The 17,413-nt window shown below is 35.1% G+C and overlaps 1 protein-coding gene across 2 annotated transcripts in view; it reads left to right on the forward strand.

Moving 5' to 3' along the window:
• The window catches only part of xpo5 (exportin 5), a 138,337-nt gene extending 121,140 nt beyond the window's left edge, over nt 1-17,197 (forward strand). The window contains exons 29-32 of one of the 2 annotated variants that reach the window (XM_026224890.1): nt 4,524-4,621; nt 4,719-4,826; nt 5,006-5,143; nt 15,727-17,197. In XM_026224890.1, the coding sequence (XP_026080675.1) occupies nt 4,524-4,621; nt 4,719-4,826; nt 5,006-5,143; nt 15,727-15,948 (566 nt within the window). In that variant the 3' untranslated portion in view covers nt 15,949-17,197. Of the gene's footprint in view, nt 1-4,520; nt 4,622-4,718; nt 4,827-5,005; nt 5,144-15,726 lie in introns of both variants that reach the window. The other variant, XM_026224889.1, reaches the window with a different exon arrangement.
• The last annotated feature ends 216 nt before the right edge of the window (nt 17,198-17,413 follow it).

Genomic DNA, 17,413 nt, shown 5'->3' on the forward strand with positions numbered 1-17,413 from the left:
ATCTCCTAGGTTCACGAAATGGTAGTCTATAAAATGTGTTGCTGTTCTGTTCTAAGTAATCTTAAAGCTTCCTATATGCATCTACATTCGGAAGGCCAAATAACGTGTTTTTGCTTTCATCTAGAAAGCTTTCTTTCTTTGTGTGAACACTTTGGCGGCATTATAGAACTATTTCCACATCTTGACATAGACATGTGGGGGGCATGTTTGAATGAGCCGTTTTAGGGGGCCATGGCAGAAATTTAACTTAGACAGAAAATCTCTTTGGGTTTAAGACTTCAGAATCTTATCTGTGCAGAATCAGCTTGTAACACTCCAAAGAGAAAAGAAAACTTGAAGTCTCAAATTTGACCCCTTTAATTGTGTAGTATCTTGAGATATTGGAAATAGGAAACACAGACCAAAAGTTCTCGATGGTCACTTTGAGGAAAATAAAATAAAGAAGTGAAGTCTGCACACTGAGAACTACTGCTCCAGAGGAATTTAATTAAGTTCAAGCACCTTCATCAGGCACAGTATCAATGTAAAGTGAAGTCAACTTTAAATAGACACAGGTGATCACCCACCTTAATTAGGCACATCCGAGCAATCATGTGACAAATACAAGTCATGTGACACAAGTCATGTCTATTATGTGACAAAAACAAATCATGCAACAGATACAAGCTACAAAGACATTTTGAATCTCTATAAAAATGGCTTAATATCAAAATCCTCATTCAACCCTAAAGGTGACAATGTATTTAAAGTATAAATCCAGAAACTTTCCCTCTGTAATAATTTCTTATCATAATCTCCTCCTCTTAAGGGTTTTGTTACCTTTTCTATACCGATATACTGTAAAATGCTGACGTTATGGCCTGCTTGTCTAAAATGAGACGCTATAGGACTGCACATATCTCCAGTTCGAATACTACTGCGATGTTCACTAATACGAGTGCGTAATTGTCTGAATGTTTTACCCACGTATGCAAGACCACAAGGGCAACGAATTAGATAAATTACATGAGTGGACCCATCCCAGCGTTTAGACATACACACCAGCATGGCAATAGTGTGCACACAATGTGCTTTTTCACAGCCTTTTAATAGTGTATAAACCCATACACAATGCATTACCGACCCTTGCTGGAAAAATATCAATATGCACATACAACACTTCTTCCCGCTTAAATCCAAAAACTGTTTTTTTTTTTTTTTTTTTTTACTCCAATCAACAAACTTGAGGGGAAAAACTTTGTTCACGTACAAGAAAATGTTCAATAAAGTGCAATTGGTAACACTTTAGAATAATGGTGAATTAATGTTAGTTATCTACTTTAGTTAACATGATCTAAGCAAGAATAGCATTCTACAGCGTTTATTAGTCTTAGTTGATGTTAATTTCATCATTTACTAATGCATTATACAAATCAAAAGTTGTGCTTGTTAACATTAGTTAATGCACTGTGTATAAGCATGAACTAACAATGAATAACTGTATTTTCATTAATGTTAACAAAGATTAATTAATACAGTAATAAATGTTTTGTTCATTGTTTATGTTAATTATTGAATTAACTAACATTAACTAATAGACCATTAATCTAAAGTGTTACCGTGCAATTTCAAGATTTGGTAAGGTTTTTTTTTTTTTTTTTTTCTTCCCAAAGTTCCAATATTATTATAATTTTTTTTCATCACAAAGTCCTTTAAGTGTGCTAATAATTTATAAATCACAGAGTCCTTTAAGTGTGAGGGTAGTTTCCGCTCTCTTACTGAACGTTAGAGACCCCCAGTAGGTACAATTGCAGTGTTTTTTACTACCTGCAATTTATGTCACTTCAGGAATGGCAGGAGCACTAGATATCTCGGACAACAGCCTACTGGAACATTCAGTTTTCACATTTTCAAGCTCCATTTTCTCAGGAGTTACACCCAAAGTTGGTATTTTGGAAGTACTGGGTGATTTGGGCACTTGAACATCAGTATCCTGAAACCCAGTATCAGCATCACATAACTGAAAATCCATGCTCAGTTGGTAATCAGTTATCGTTTATTTTTTTGTGACTAAATAATTAATCTACATGATATTGCACTATTTAAGCATTCTCGAAAGCTACTGTACAGGTTCTGTAATGTCCTGAATTACTCCATGTTTTATTTTGGTCCATACCCAAAGTTTTGGATATACACAAGATCTCCAATCTGGAAATAAGGAGATTTTACATGTTGATCATGATACTGTTTCTGAACTTTTTGTTTCCTTTTCATTTTGCTTGTAAAATCAGGATGTATGTTGTCTAAAGTACAATGCAAATTTTTTTTTTTTCACATCAGCAATTTAGCAGGAGACAGTCTAGTTATAGACTGGGGTGTGATGCAACAATTAAACAGAGCCCTATGTACAGTAGGTGACCAACCAGAGATTGCTTTTTACTAAATGTCAAGCCTATGAGCCTATGTTTATATTTTCTCTAAGCTACACATTTTTTTATAATTACACGTAAAAAGAAAAAATATTAACTCTGTAATGCATATGCAAAATGTGAATCTCCAATCTTATTTGCAGTTTATAGCTTTTTATAATATTTGTACCACAATATTGAACTTAACCTGCTTTGTATCTTTATTATTTATTACAAAAGAGATTTATTAAAACAAGTTTATGAGAGTCATCCATTTAATATTGATCAAGAACAACAAATAAGCAAAGATTTAAAGCAACATTTGCCTTTGGATCATTTTAAAACTTCAAATTGCCTTCAATTTATGGGTTATAACTGCAGCTGTCTTGGATGTAGACTTGTGAAGATTTATTTTGTAATGCAAATCCCATACTGTAACCTAAAATAAATTACCTCTATTACTATTCATATTCAAGTGTTTGTGCTGAAAATATCAGTAATGCTCAGGCATTACAGGGAGGCGCCCTTGCGATCACTTAAATTTTTTTTCTGATAAATAATGTAAAATTGGGGTGCTTCACATACACAAGAAATAAATCCACAGAAAGCTTAAAATGTCTAATTTTAAACAAAACAATTCAAAATGAAAACAAATACTCCCTGATTATGTTATCTGTGAAAGTTGCATTTCTCTCTAAAGGTGCGTCCAGTAGCAGGAGATGCAGCAGCAGACAAGAAATTTTTTTTTATTATTATTAATAAGTAATTAAAACGCTCCTTTTTCACAATTCTAAGTCACAAACTTAATGCATGTACTTGAGCGCGGAATATATTAACCCCTTAACTGTCACTCACAGTTTTGAACATAGACTTTATAGTGCACGTTCCAAACGTTAAATTTTTCTAATTCATAAATGAAAATATTTTGTAACATGATATTGATGTTCCATTTACATGGCAATGCAATGTCTGATTTTAAAGTGGGTTTTAAAGGATGAATTTTGATATTTTAAGTTTTCATTAGATAAATAATTTCTGATGATTTCTAAAATGTAAAGGCAACAAATAAGTCTTTTTTTTTTTTTTAAACAAAGGTCAAAACTCCTGTTATAATTCAAATTTTTGAGGGTGCACTCTTGTCATAAATGAATCTATTACTTTTCCTGCATTATTTTTAACAAAAAAACATAATAATAAAATATATATTTGGGAGTCTTAGACCTTTCTAACGATATATAGTTTGTCAAGATTAGATTAAAGCTTACATGTCAAAGCTTACATTAATGAAATGTGATAAAAGAAAATGTCAACCCAGGCAGTAGTATAGGACTGTGCATCTTTTGGAAGTATTGATGGAAACAATATGTTCTATCTATGTTTTGATGGAAGTTCTGAATCTAATCTGAATGTAGTTTTTGATAAAAACATGATTTTTCTCACCTTTTCTGTTCTGTAGTTTATTAAAAGTGAATTATATATATATATAAATAAACAAAGAAAAAAAGCTAAAGGAAAGCATACCCAAGAAGGCAGTACCCAAACTCAAGGAACATGAAAACATTCTTTATCATGTTTGCCTCCCAATTGAGGACAGCTGCAGGACTCTTGTTGCAGTGTTTATCTTAACTATAAACCTTTATCCCAGTTCTTCTGTGATTTATTTGTAACACAGGAATAACAATTCATGTTTCAAAGATGTTTCAAATACATGCAAACAGATTTAAATGTTACAGAGGGAAGGTGTACTGTCAAATGTTTAATAGATAAAGCTGCATCCTTGTCATTTTGGAACAAGATTGCTTGGGTAATTAAATCTGGCTATTTAAATATCCAAAACAAAAATCAAATATGTTTATTGGAATGAACCCATAAGGTAAGCCGTAATCTTCAAAAACATCTGGGGCATTTGGCAAAAAATAAAATAAAATTGCAAAATGAATTAACTCCCAGTGCCCCCCTCACAATGCCACTGTGGTCTTAGAATGCCAACTCCTAAGACCACCTCCTGGAGTTGTCTTAGGTTTAATACATTGATCCGCTCCATGTGACAGCTATGCTCCATTTCATTCTTTGTACTACTTTATTTTTTTTTATTTTTATTTTTTTTAATTAGTTTTTTTGTCTTCTGTTTAGGAGATGAGGAAATGGTGTCAATGGACTCCTCGCAGGGAATTCAAATGAATACACCTTCAGATGAGCTCTCAGAATTGGGCAAGTGCCTTCTCCAGAGTGAGGTAAACATTTATTTGTGCTCTCCATCAGTTTGCTGCAATATTTGGGCTCTGTGAATGGAGTAAAATGTTTTACACCCACTTTTTTGTTCTTTTTTAGGATATATATATGACTCTCCTGACTATATGTTTTAACTCCCTTTCCTGGAAAGACACAATAAACTGTCAACGGTGTGCTAGTGTGCTTTGCTGGACTTTGTTAAAACAGGTACTTATTTTTCTCTCCCTTTTAGGGAATTGTTTCTAGAACAGAGAATTCACCAAATATTTCTGTCAGTTATCATTAGAATTGCATTCTAAAAATTAGTTTTTTTTTGTTTTGTTTTTTACTTTTGAATTCTTTGCACTATGAAAATACTGTCTATATGTGGATTAATTCATTTGCAGGTGCTTGACTGTAACCTTCTCCCAGACGCTGTGACATGGCTTTACACCAGTGTACTGAAGGGTCTGCAGATGCATGGGCAACATGAAGGCTGCAATGCTGCACTGACTCAGCTGGCCTTGCTCATCTACGAGTCTCTGGTGCGTAATGCCAGCTCAGCTGTGATATCTTGAAAATGTAATTTGGCAAAAAGATAAACTTAATTTTTGTCCTCTTACTAGCTATGATAAACTAAATTTAAATCAAAATATACAGCAGTGGAAAAGAGATTGCTTCAAATTTTTATTTAATCAGTATCTCTGTGTATGGCAGCCATTCCAGTGTCTGTTGAATTCCAACACAGGCACAACTCATTCTGCTTAATGAAGTACTGATTAGGAGATCACCTAAACCAAATCTAATTTAATGAGGAAATGTTTTAAAAGCACTGCTGTGGTTATTGCTATCCTCTAGCAAGGGGACCATGTGGATGGCAAAAACAGTGCTAGTAGTACCTCAAAAGTAAATGGAAACAAAAAATAACTACTTGCAACGCCAAAAAACTGTAAAAGAGCAGTTTTGAATAGGAAAAATAAGTGTTTAATTCTGGCTTTACTGGCAGGAGTGTCAGGTTGCTTCCATCTTTAAAATGTCATAGACAAACCCTCTGGAGTAGATTCCCGTGTATACACATGTTGAGGCATCTTCTCCTGATAACCCCGAAAAGAACTTAAATTACTCTTTCAGTTTTGATTGTACAGACGAGCAATACATCAATCGAATCTGTAAAGGGTCTACTTTTATTTGTATACAGACATAATAATAAAAAAACTTTGTGAATTTTTATAAAATAGAGATAGCATACAAGGTGCACTGTCTGGAGCCTTGGTCTGCGGTGATCTTCATTTAGAAATACGTCATTAAAATTAACTCTGTGAACACTCAATGAAGAGACATGAGCGATATATCTATAGAAAGCTTGACATGTATACTTTTACCCTGCTGTGATAAAGTAATCCATATGAAATCCATATGTCTTTCACATCTCCCTTCATTATATCTAATGCGACCAAGCCCACGCGCTGAACGCGCTTTATAATATTATAAAGATTATATATTTATTATATAAGATTATAATATTTAACTTGCAGCTCACGGCTTGTAAATGCCCATACAGAAAATAAAGCAGGGAGAGTGTTCTTCACCATTTTTATTTATTTATTTGCTTCGTGCTGAGAGGAATAAGACATAATTCACCCCAAGAAGATGTGCTGAGGATTACCTCAGGATTTGAGTTTTGGATTTCCTCAGAAAGATTGAAGCGCTTTATTCAGCAGAGATCATAAACATGATTAAGTCTCTTTTTATTTATTTATATACTATATGTACTAGTTTTCACATAATGTGTAAACATTTTACCCGATTTACAAACTATAATTCCTGACTAAATGTATATTCAAGTCAAACATTATGAAGTTTCAATAACAATATACACTATACCAGACTGAATGGAAAATTGGTAAGTGGACCTTTCAAATTTATATTTGATACCTTTCAAATATAAATTTGAAAGGTCCACTTACCAATTTTCCATTCAGTCTGGTATAGTGTATATTGTTATTGAAACTTCATAATGTTTGACTTGAATATACATTTAGTCAGGAATTATAGTATAATACTATACTCAAATATAAATTTGAAAGGTCCACTTACCAATTTTCCATTCAGTCTGGGGTCCACAAAAGTGACCGTCAAATTCCAAATACAGAACTCCAACAACAAAAAAGGCATTCCCCAAAACTTTTGAACTATTCACAAAAAAAATGACATGGTAGAACTTTTAGTGTGAAAGGTGACACCTTCTTTGCGCCACCAGTTGTTTAAACTTGGGCATAAAAGGTGTTAGGGCCAGACGGAGGCACTGATGTAAGTGTTCATTGGTGAGTGTGCTGCGGTAAGCGTTTTTCACCATGTTCATGGTTGAAAAGGCAGATTCACAGCAGTACGTTGAGGGAAACATTGTGAGAATCTGAAGGGCCATCTTCTGCAGCTGAGGAACACCTGCTGCTGTAACCATCTTCGTCCAGAAGGTGACAGGGTCACAGTGAGATTCCTGCAGTGCTATGTTTTCTTGGAGCTCAATTAGCTCTGTTTGGAGAGAAGCAGCATTGGCCCATGGGAAGACTTTTGTGACTTCAGTTGAGAATTATGCAACATTTTTGACAAGAAATGGATTTTCAATGCACAGCAAGACGTGTTTTGCCAGAGGGAAATCTTCAAAGCGAGTTTGGAAATTTTTATTCAGCTTTTCCAGGAATGACTGTTGTCATTACTTCTGAATACTTTTCTCCAAGGCTGGCACACAAAACCATCTGGTGAATTATGCAGTGGTATGCCATGAGGTCAGGGTGGTGAGCTCTCAAGCGTGACACCAATCCCCTCTCTCTCCCAATCATACATGGTGCACCATCAGTAGCAATGGAAACAACATGCTTCAGGTCTATCTCTCTATCTATCTCTAAGCATCTTTGTCACTGCTTCATAAATGACATCCCCCCCTTGTGTGTCCTTGGAGGTTTGTGAGACCCAAAACATCTTCATGAAATTGTCCCTTTTCTTCATCAAAAAATCTGACAAAGACCATGAGTTGTGCATTGTCTGTGTTATCTGTGGCTTCATCCACAGCCAATGAAATGAATTTGGCTTTTTTAATAGCAAAGCTAAGTTGTTCAAGCAAATCATCAGCAAGTATTTCAGTTCGTCTTGCAGCAGTGGAATCAGAACAGGGTATTTGGTAGGGGAGCAGCTGTTATTACACAGAGCCATTGTTAATTGAGAAGATGTGCAAATCCACTTCATTTTCAGCGTTTTTTGGCGCATCTTCTCAGTTAACAACGGCTCTGTGTAGTAACAGCTGCTCTATGTGAAATCACGCACCTGATGGAATTAACCGCTGATTAGAGAACCGGCTTTACTGACGAGATGCGCATTAACGATCGTCCGATCGTGATCGGAGCGCCCCTAGTTTTTGGCTTATTTTCTGGATTATTTCATCCTTTTGAGTGCCTTCAAACGGAGCAGTCACCACTTCACTCATACACTCCTTGACTATTTCAGCATCAGAGAAAGATTTCTTGTGTTTTCCCAGGACCCATGCTATTCTTAGTGAGGCTTCCGTTTGCCCACTCCTGTTGTGTGGCTGATCTAACTAATACACTGCTTGTAGCTTCATAGGATGATTTCAGCTGGTTTATTTTTATGGTCCTTACCTCTGTGTTCTGAGGGTAATTTTGTTCAAAATGTGCATGCTTGGTTTCATAATGGCGTTTTAAGTTACCACTTTTGATGATTGCTACCGTCTCGGTGCAGATTAAACACATTGGTTTTCTGCTTCCCGCGGGGAGCACAAATGCATATTTTTCTGTCCACTCACTCTTAAACTCGCGGTTTTCAAAATCAACTTTTCTTTTCTTATCAACGGCCAACTTTGAGCACGCCATTTTCACTTTCAGTCAGCAAAAAAAAAAAAAAAAAGGTCAGTTATCGATATTTGCACTGCTCGCAAATGATGAGAATGCCTGTTCGCCTGCCCGCCTGGCCCAGAAGATGTGATCGGTAGATACATCTGGCTGCCTTGAGTGAGCGAGCGAGTGACGTAGTGACGACGTTGCTATAGCGACGCTGTTACAGCTACTGTGATTGGACAAAGATGAAGCAGCCAAACCGAGTAGACGCCTCAAAGATAAATAGCGTGGAATCACAATTGCTCACCCCTTTGAAAATTAAGGATTATGATTAAATTAGTATGTTGTGTTTGGCATCGGTCCAGATTTAACCGCGCCTGGGTCCGGATGCGGACTGGAATTCGCCTATTGGAGTACCCCGAAAGCTTGATGTAAATAAGATAAATGTAACAAATAAATGTAAACGTAACAAATGTAACAAACAATGCTGTTCTTTCAATTTATCCCCCCCAAAAACTAGAAAAACATATTCTCAGCTCTTTTCAACATTAATAATAATAGCAATAAATGTTTGTTTGTTTTTTGCTGTTGTTGTTTGTTTTTGTTTTTTTGTAGAAAATCAGAATGTTAGAAGGATTTCTGAAGGATCGTATGACCGGAGTAATGATGCTAAAAATTCAGCTTTGAAAGTCAGCTTTGATTGTTCCTAATAAACTGTTTAACTGAACTCGCAAATGGATATTAAATTATTTTGTGGGATAATGAAATATATTCTAAATAAACTACTAATATAAAAATATATAGATATATTTTGTCCTCATATTCTTTCTTGTAACTCTTCCCTCTCAGTCACACACCTGACTGAATGGCTCATTATGCAGCTCATTATATGGGCCTTTGTCTTCTCAGGTGTAACTCACAATATAATGCTGATAGTTCTACACAAAAAGTGTCTTAGAAAATTTAAATCAATATATTATTTTCTGTGAGTGAGTAAACAAGATTATTTTCACATAATTTAGAAAGAAAAATTCTAGGCTACAAGATCCAGTTCTCAAAAGTCCTGGGAACCAATGTTCAGTGTGTGTTTTATGGCCTTATTCCAATTTAGTTTTTTTAGTTTTTCACTAACCACGCATAAACATTGTTTTCTCAAAAACAAAATCATGTACATACATGCTGCTATATTATTATAGCCCAGTTTGTGCTGATTAGTGATATTTGACTTTAGCCCAGTGCTTTAAGTGGGCCGGTACTCTGTACCGCCACTTCCAAATGTAGCTCTTGAGCGTACCGCCACCTCTCCGTGCGCCCAGAACGTGCTTTTAGCGTACCTGTATGCTCATTTGGACATCTGTTTTAATAGAGGTTTTAATCTTTTGCCTGCGCTGCCGCTTTTCAGAGCGCCCTTCACAATGCACGCTTCCTAATTCTTCCCACCGATAGCAGAGACTACATTACCCATACACCCTTGAGTTTTACACGTGAAAAGCGCATGCATTGCTTTTTGCTGTCAGTGTCAACAACTCAACTTGGCCGGAGATGGTTTGTGAAACGCTAACACTCAGCTCTGTAAAAATTCAAAAACAGTGAACAACACTTAATATGCTCTTCTTGCTTCAGACTCTAAGTACTAAAAGAACACGGTCAGAATCAGATGACTTGCTGGCTGACATCCCACCAAGCCTGAATGATATCGCTGCAGGTCAGATGCAAGCTAATGAAGTAATGCAGCTCTGTCTAATGTTATTTTTTTTTTCAAAATCCTTTTGCACTTTTTTTATGTTCAGTAGCTCTTTCTGAGGGTATAATAAAAGGATGTATTATTTTTTATAAGGTCGTCTGTTGACTGCTGTATATAAAACAATTTAAATATAGTTGTTACCTCAGAGGATGGGGGGAGTCATAAAAAAAAAAGGTGGCAACACTGGCCCGGGCCAGAAAAGGAATAGACGCAGTGTTGCCAAGTCCGCAGTTTTCCCGCGGAATAGGGCTAATTTAACACCATTGCCGGAGGTCTTTTTTCATATCTACGGGTCGAAGCAACTCCAACAACACGATATTTATCCCCTGGAATGTGAATTTAAGCAGTGGACCCCCACCAAAAATCACGATTTTAAATCCAATTGAGCTAGTTTTCTGCTTGTTTTGAGTAGTATTTGGGCGGGTTTTCTTGTGAAAACCTGGCGACCCTGATTGATAGAGACACAACAAGAACAATCTACTAGACCACAACATCAGCGTTGACAAGCGGTTGTGTAAGGCAGTTATGGTAGTCAACTCTAGTTTAAACAAACAGAGTGCTTTCGATCATAATGTATTTCAAGAAATAACGCAGACTGGATGAAGGTGATTATCAAATGCAATAACGTTACACCGGTAGTTTAAATGTCTGTGCGTTCGGCTGAACACACATGCTGGCTAACTGCTTAGGACAAATGCGCCAGTAGCACTTTAAACAACAAAAACACATGCAAATGTGTCAAAATGCACTGTTTTGGCGAGCGATTTTGTAAACACGGCCTTAATTGAGTAATTGTAAAACCGGATATAATTTTCAGATATACATCATGCATGTCAGATTTTAAAGAGGCAGCGCTGCTGTGAAACTTGCTGAAGTCTGTGAAATCACGGAAATGAAATAGAGAAATCACTCGACTGTTCTAGTCGCTGATTAAATTTTGTAGCTTGAATAATTAATTATTCTCTAAATAATTAATTAAAGATTAATATATGTGGTTTATGTATATACAATTTATATTTTGTGAAAATTGTTTTACATTTTCTTAAATTGTTATATTTTTCAGAGCCTAGGTAAAGTTAATATATATATATATATATATATATATATATATATATATATATACACATATATATATATATATATACACATATATATATATATATATATATATATATACATATATACATATATATATATATATACATATATACATATATATATATATATATACATATATATATTTTATTATACTGTAATGGCTAAAATTGAGAGGAAGATGCATTTAATAGAGACATCATGAGCAGTATTATCAAAAATGTGTTAGTAATAAAGAAACTTTGTTAAGAGATGTAATTAAATATAAATTTAAAAATACCATCTTTGTTGTTTCAACATTCATTTGAAGGTGCAGTGTAAAATTATGACAATATATTGATAATCATTTAGTCATGGTTAATTAAAGAAAATGTTTGAATATATATATATATTTTTATTGACAGACAACACAAATGTTAACCTTTCATAGATGTTGCTGTTGGTAATATTAATTCATTTTACTACTGAATATGCATTTAATTGTAATTAATGATTTTATAGAAATAAAGTAACCCCCCCCCCCCTAAAGAGATTGGGATGGCCCCCAACCCTCTTGGCCTCCTTCAAATTTTCAATTCTATAATCTGATTTTCAGATGAAATTGAATAGCCCTGCTCTAGGCTCTGTGCCACACAGCCAGGCCAAGAAAATCAGGGTTATTCCACCGAATATAGATTTTTCTTTTTTAACTCTTCCTAAGTTAAAACTTTATTAGTGTGTTTTTTAAAACTTGAACTTGCTTTTCTTTGCCTTCATGCAAAAAATTTCATTCTAAATATATATGTATTTTTTTATTTCAAGCAGTTGTCATTTTCTGCAAATAAATGCTCTAAATCACAAATGTTTGTCAGTAGTTGTCAGTGCAGACACAAATGTTTTCAGTAGATCATACAGTATAATAAAACAAATATGTTAATTTTACTCAAACACATACCTATACCTAGTAAAACTGGATTTTTGCTCTTCCATAAGCAAGTCAAGTCACCTTTATCTATATAGCGCTTTAAACAAAATACATTGCATCAAAGCAACTGAATAACATTCATTAGGAAAACATTGTCAATATGCAAACTGACAGTTAAAGGGAGTTAGTCATCATTGAATTCAGTGATGTCATCTCTGTTCAGTTTAAATAGTGTCTGTGCATTTATTTGCAATCAAGTCAACGATATCGCTGTAGATGAAGTGTTCCCAACTAAGCAAGCCAGAGGCGACAGCGGAAAGGAACCGAAACTCCATCGGTGACAGAATGGAGAAAAAAACCTTGGGAGAAACCAGGCTCAGTTGGGGGGGGGCAGTTCTCCTCTGACCAGACGAAACCAGTAGTTCAATTTCAGGTTGCAGCAAAGTCAGATTGTGCAGAAGAATAATCTGTTTCCTGTGGTTTTGTCCTGGTGGTCATCTGAGACTAGGTCTTTACATGGGATCTGTATCTGGGGCTCTAGTTTTCCTGGTCTCCGCTGTCTTTCAGGGATGTAGAGGTCCTTTCTATGTGCTGATCCACCATCTGGTCTGAATACGTACTGGATCCGGGTGCCTGCAGTGACCCTCTGATCTGGATACAGACTGAATCTGGTGGCTACGGTGACCTCGGAATAAGAGAGAAACAGACTAATATTACCATAGATGCCATTCTTCTATTGGTGTAGCAAGTACATCTGGTGGTATGGGAAGTGTTCCCGGTTCCGGTTTACCTAATTAATGCAGCCTAAAAATCCTTTAATGGATTTGGATATTAAAAGCATATTAGTGTGTTAGGTGTAAGCCAGGTTTAAGAGATGGGTCTTTAATCTAGATTTAAACTGCAAGAGTGTGCCTGCCTCCCGAACGATGAACAAAGGTAGGTTATTCCAGAGTTTAGGCGCCAAATAGGAAAAGGATCTGCCACCCGCAGTTGATTTTGATATTCTAGGTATTATCAAATTGCCTGAATTTTGAGAACGTAGAGGATTATAATGTAAAAGGAGCTCATTCAAATACTCAGGTGCTAAACTGTGGTCATACTTCCTGGTTCTAGTAAGAAATCTTGCTGCTGCATTTTGGACTAGCTGTAGTTTGTTTACTAAGCATGCAGAACAACCACCCAATAAAGCATTACAATAATCTAACCTTGAGGTCATAAATGCATGGATTAACATTCCTGCATTTGACATTTGAGAGCATAGGCCGTAATTTAGATATATTTTTGAGACGGAAAAATGCAGTTTTACAAATGCTGTAAACGTGGCTTTCTAAGGAAAGATTGCGATCAAATAGCATACCAAGGTTACTTACTGATGAAGAAGAATTGACAGAGCAGCCATCAAGTCTTAGACAGTGTTCTAGGTTATTACATGCAGAGTTTTTAGGTCCTATAATTAACACCTCTGGGTTTTTTTTAAAAGAAGAAATTACTCGTCATCCAGTTTTTTATATCGACTATGCATTCCATTAGTTTTTCAAATTGGTGTGTTTCACTGGGCCGCGAAGAAATATAGAGCTGAGTATCATCAGCATAACACCATGTTTCCTGATGATATCTCTCAAGGGTAACATATAAAGCGTGAAGAGTAGCGGCCCTAGTACTGAGCCTTGAGGTACTCCATACTGCACTTGTGATCAATATTATACATCTTCACTGCTACAAACTGATGGCGGTCATATAAGTACAATTTAAACCATGCTAATGCACTTCCATTAATGCCAACAGAGTGTTCAAGTCTATGCAAAAGAATGTTGTGGTCAATTGTGTCAAACGCAGTGCTAAGATCCAATAAAACTACTAGAAAGATACAACCACGATCAGACAATAAGAACAGGTCATTTGTCACTCTAAGGAGAGCAGTCTCAGTACTATGAAACGGTCTAAATCCTGACTGGAAATCCTCACAGATACCATTTTTTGCTAAGAAGGAATATAATTGTGAGGATACCACCTTTTCTAGTATCTTGGACAGAAAAGGGAGATTCGAGATTGGTCTATAATTAACTAGTTATTTGGGGTCAAGTTGTGGTTTTTTGATGAGAGGCTTAATAACAGCCAGTTTGAAGGTTTTGGGGACATATCCTAATGACAATGAAGAATTAATAATAGTAAGAAGAGGATCTATGACTTCTGTAAGCACATCTTTTAGGAGCTTAGGTGGTATAGGGTCTAACATACATGTTGTTGGTTTAGATGATTTAACAAGTTTATACAATTCTTCCTCTCCTATAGTAGAGAATGAGTTGAACTGTTCCTCAGGGGGTCTATAGTGCACTGTCTGATGTGATACTGTAACTGAAGGCTGAATGGTTACAATTTTATCTCTAATAGTATTGATTTTAGAAGTAAAGTAGTTCATTAGTCATTACTGCTGTGATGTTGGGAAATGTCAACACTTGTTGAGGCGTTATTTTTCGTTAATTTAGCCACTGTATTGAATAAATACCTGGGGTTATGTTTGTTTTCTTCTAAAAGATAAGAAAGGTAATCGGATCTAGCAGTTTTTAATGCTTTCTGTAGGATAGGTTGTTTGCCTCTATTTGGTCACACCAACATGTTGTTGTAAAATGTATCCATTTGATGAATAAGAAGCTATGTGCATTTTAATACTAGACAATACAGTTTCAATAATTGTTTACTCTAGACAATATGGTATCAAGAATTGTTTGCAGTGCTCACGATAACAATACTGTAAATGTTTATTACTGCAATGTATCATGTTGCTAAATACCAGCAGATGTCTATTTCTATATAGCTGCAACGTCCTATACAGCTTTTGTTACTGCAGATGCTTTAAGGATGATTTAATTGAACTGTATTTAAGGTTTAGAAGGAATGGGTCTAGACTGTTGAATACTGAACTTGTTTATTTTTATTTTATTTTTATTTTTTAATGGAAGTCTAAACCAGTAGTTTAATCACATATTTAAATATAGTTTACAATCATTGGCCTCCCATGGTTCCTTATCTTTGCTGCAATTGGAAGCCAGTAACAACTTCCATCAGCAAAGGTGTATTCAGTAGCTTGATGTTAATTTAAAAAGCTTTTCACAATAAACATACATTGTTTTTGTGAAGTCATCTTAATAGTGTATATTTACAGAAAATATGAAGACTATAATTATTTTTATTTTTGTAATAAAAAAGTTTTAATTGCATGTGGTGTAAGTCACCCACCTTTAATGTATTTTGTTATGCTGAAATGATGTTTTGACACTTGAATATAACTCTCTATAACTCCCTAGTGTCTGTGTAATTTACATAAGTCAGGGACGCTCATGCTGATCCTCATAGACGGACTTAGAATTGTGACCACTGTGGTATGTTTTATTTTCAGTACACAAAGAACAGTAATGTTAACACTAGCTAAAGTACTACTGAATGCACCTTTACATGATTATGATAGCGACTTAACACTTGGTGAGAAATGTAATTAGCAATGATTTAAGAGTTTTTCATTCTAATGTTTCTGTACAGAGGCCTCGATACACTGAGCTGCGTTTCATCATGAATCAGATCCCTGATATCCATGTTGAGGCCCTGGAGCAGTTTGATCAGAAGACCATACAATCCACTGTATCAAAGGCAGGAGAGAAGAAAAAGAAGGAGCAGTTTAAAAGGCTCATTGCAGGCACTGTTGGGGTATGGCCACTTTTCTTACTTTGTTTACATTGTCACCTGTGCTCATATTGCATGTAATCAAGTTATTTTCATTTTTTTTATAATATTGTTTGACATTGATATTGTCTATTTTTTTTAGTTCTGTATGGTCAAGTCTAGTCCTTGTATTCTGTCCGTGCTGCAATTAGGTTGCACATCAACAGATAATTAAACAGGATCAGCGCTGAAGAAAAAGTCAAAACTGAAGTAGTTATTTTCCAGTATTTGTAATCATCAGTTATACATCGTTTTTTGTGAAACTGTAATGCAAACACATTATACATTAAGTATAAAGTATGACTAAAAGTAATTTTTTAGGAAAGAAAACAGCAAATCTAGTATTACTACGAGAGATAAAACAACAACCTTCTTATTCAAATGAACCACAATTGTTTATTTTTAAATGGCATGAAATACTTATTTTTTTTAAATAGATGAAATTCAGTAAAACAATTAAACTTACAGAAAATGGCCTATGTCACAAAATTACACAAATATAGCTTTTATCAGGGAGACATCTGCTGCTGCATCACTGCTTTTTTGAAATTAAATCTAGGATGGCCATGACCTTAAAGGGGTCATATGATGCTATCTAAAATATCATCATTTTGTGTATTTGGTGTAACAGAATATGTTGACATGCTTTAATGTAAAAAAAAAAAAAAAAAAAAAAACATTATTTTTAAATACTGTAGATTACTGTAGGTCTTCTATGCCTCACCTATCTCAAACGCAGACATTTTTAGCAAAGCCCCTCTGATTGGCCAAACATCACAAGCGCACGTCATAAATGTAATGCCCCTTTCCATAATCGCGAGCTTCAGCTTTCAAAGTATATATCAAGACAGTTAATAATGTTATTAGTTTTACCATCACTTCAGGGCAACAGAGTCGTGTGACACAGACAGTGCTTGTTCTGTTGTAAACAAATCTTAACAATGATTCCTTATTGCATCTACTTCTGGAAGGCCAAAGTGCTTTTGCTTTCGCACAGAAACACATACTGTCTCCCTGACATGGCTGCATCATCACTACCATAGTTCCTGAAACCACACCTTCTTTCCTCACAAGAACATGTGGTCGCCATTACACAAATAGTTCTAAATTGTGATGTAGATATGTGGGGGCATGTTTGAATGAGTTAAGCCTGCTATATAAATAATGCTGACTGAATTGCACCACTGTTCTGTTGTGATTTTTGGTTTGAAAATATTTTTGTTAAAGTGACTAAACCATAAACCAGCTTTTTTTAGTTAATGATCTATAAGAATGGGGCTTTATTAGTGTTATCAATGCTGTTCATTGATTCGAGTAACTTTTTTTACATTTGAGTATAAAGTGTGGTAACACTTTATAATAACTGCACACTATTAATCATTAATTAAGCATTAGTAAACAGATAATTCATAATTTATAAAGCATTAATAGACAGTAATAAGCAGTTTATAAATACAGATATAAATGCTTTATTCTTGATTTGAAAGCATATCTATAATGTGTTTAA

Source organism: Carassius auratus, chromosome 38 (assembly GCF_003368295.1).
Source record: "Carassius auratus strain Wakin chromosome 38, ASM336829v1, whole genome shotgun sequence".
Lineage (NCBI taxonomy): Eukaryota > Metazoa > Chordata > Actinopteri > Cypriniformes > Cyprinidae > Carassius > Carassius auratus.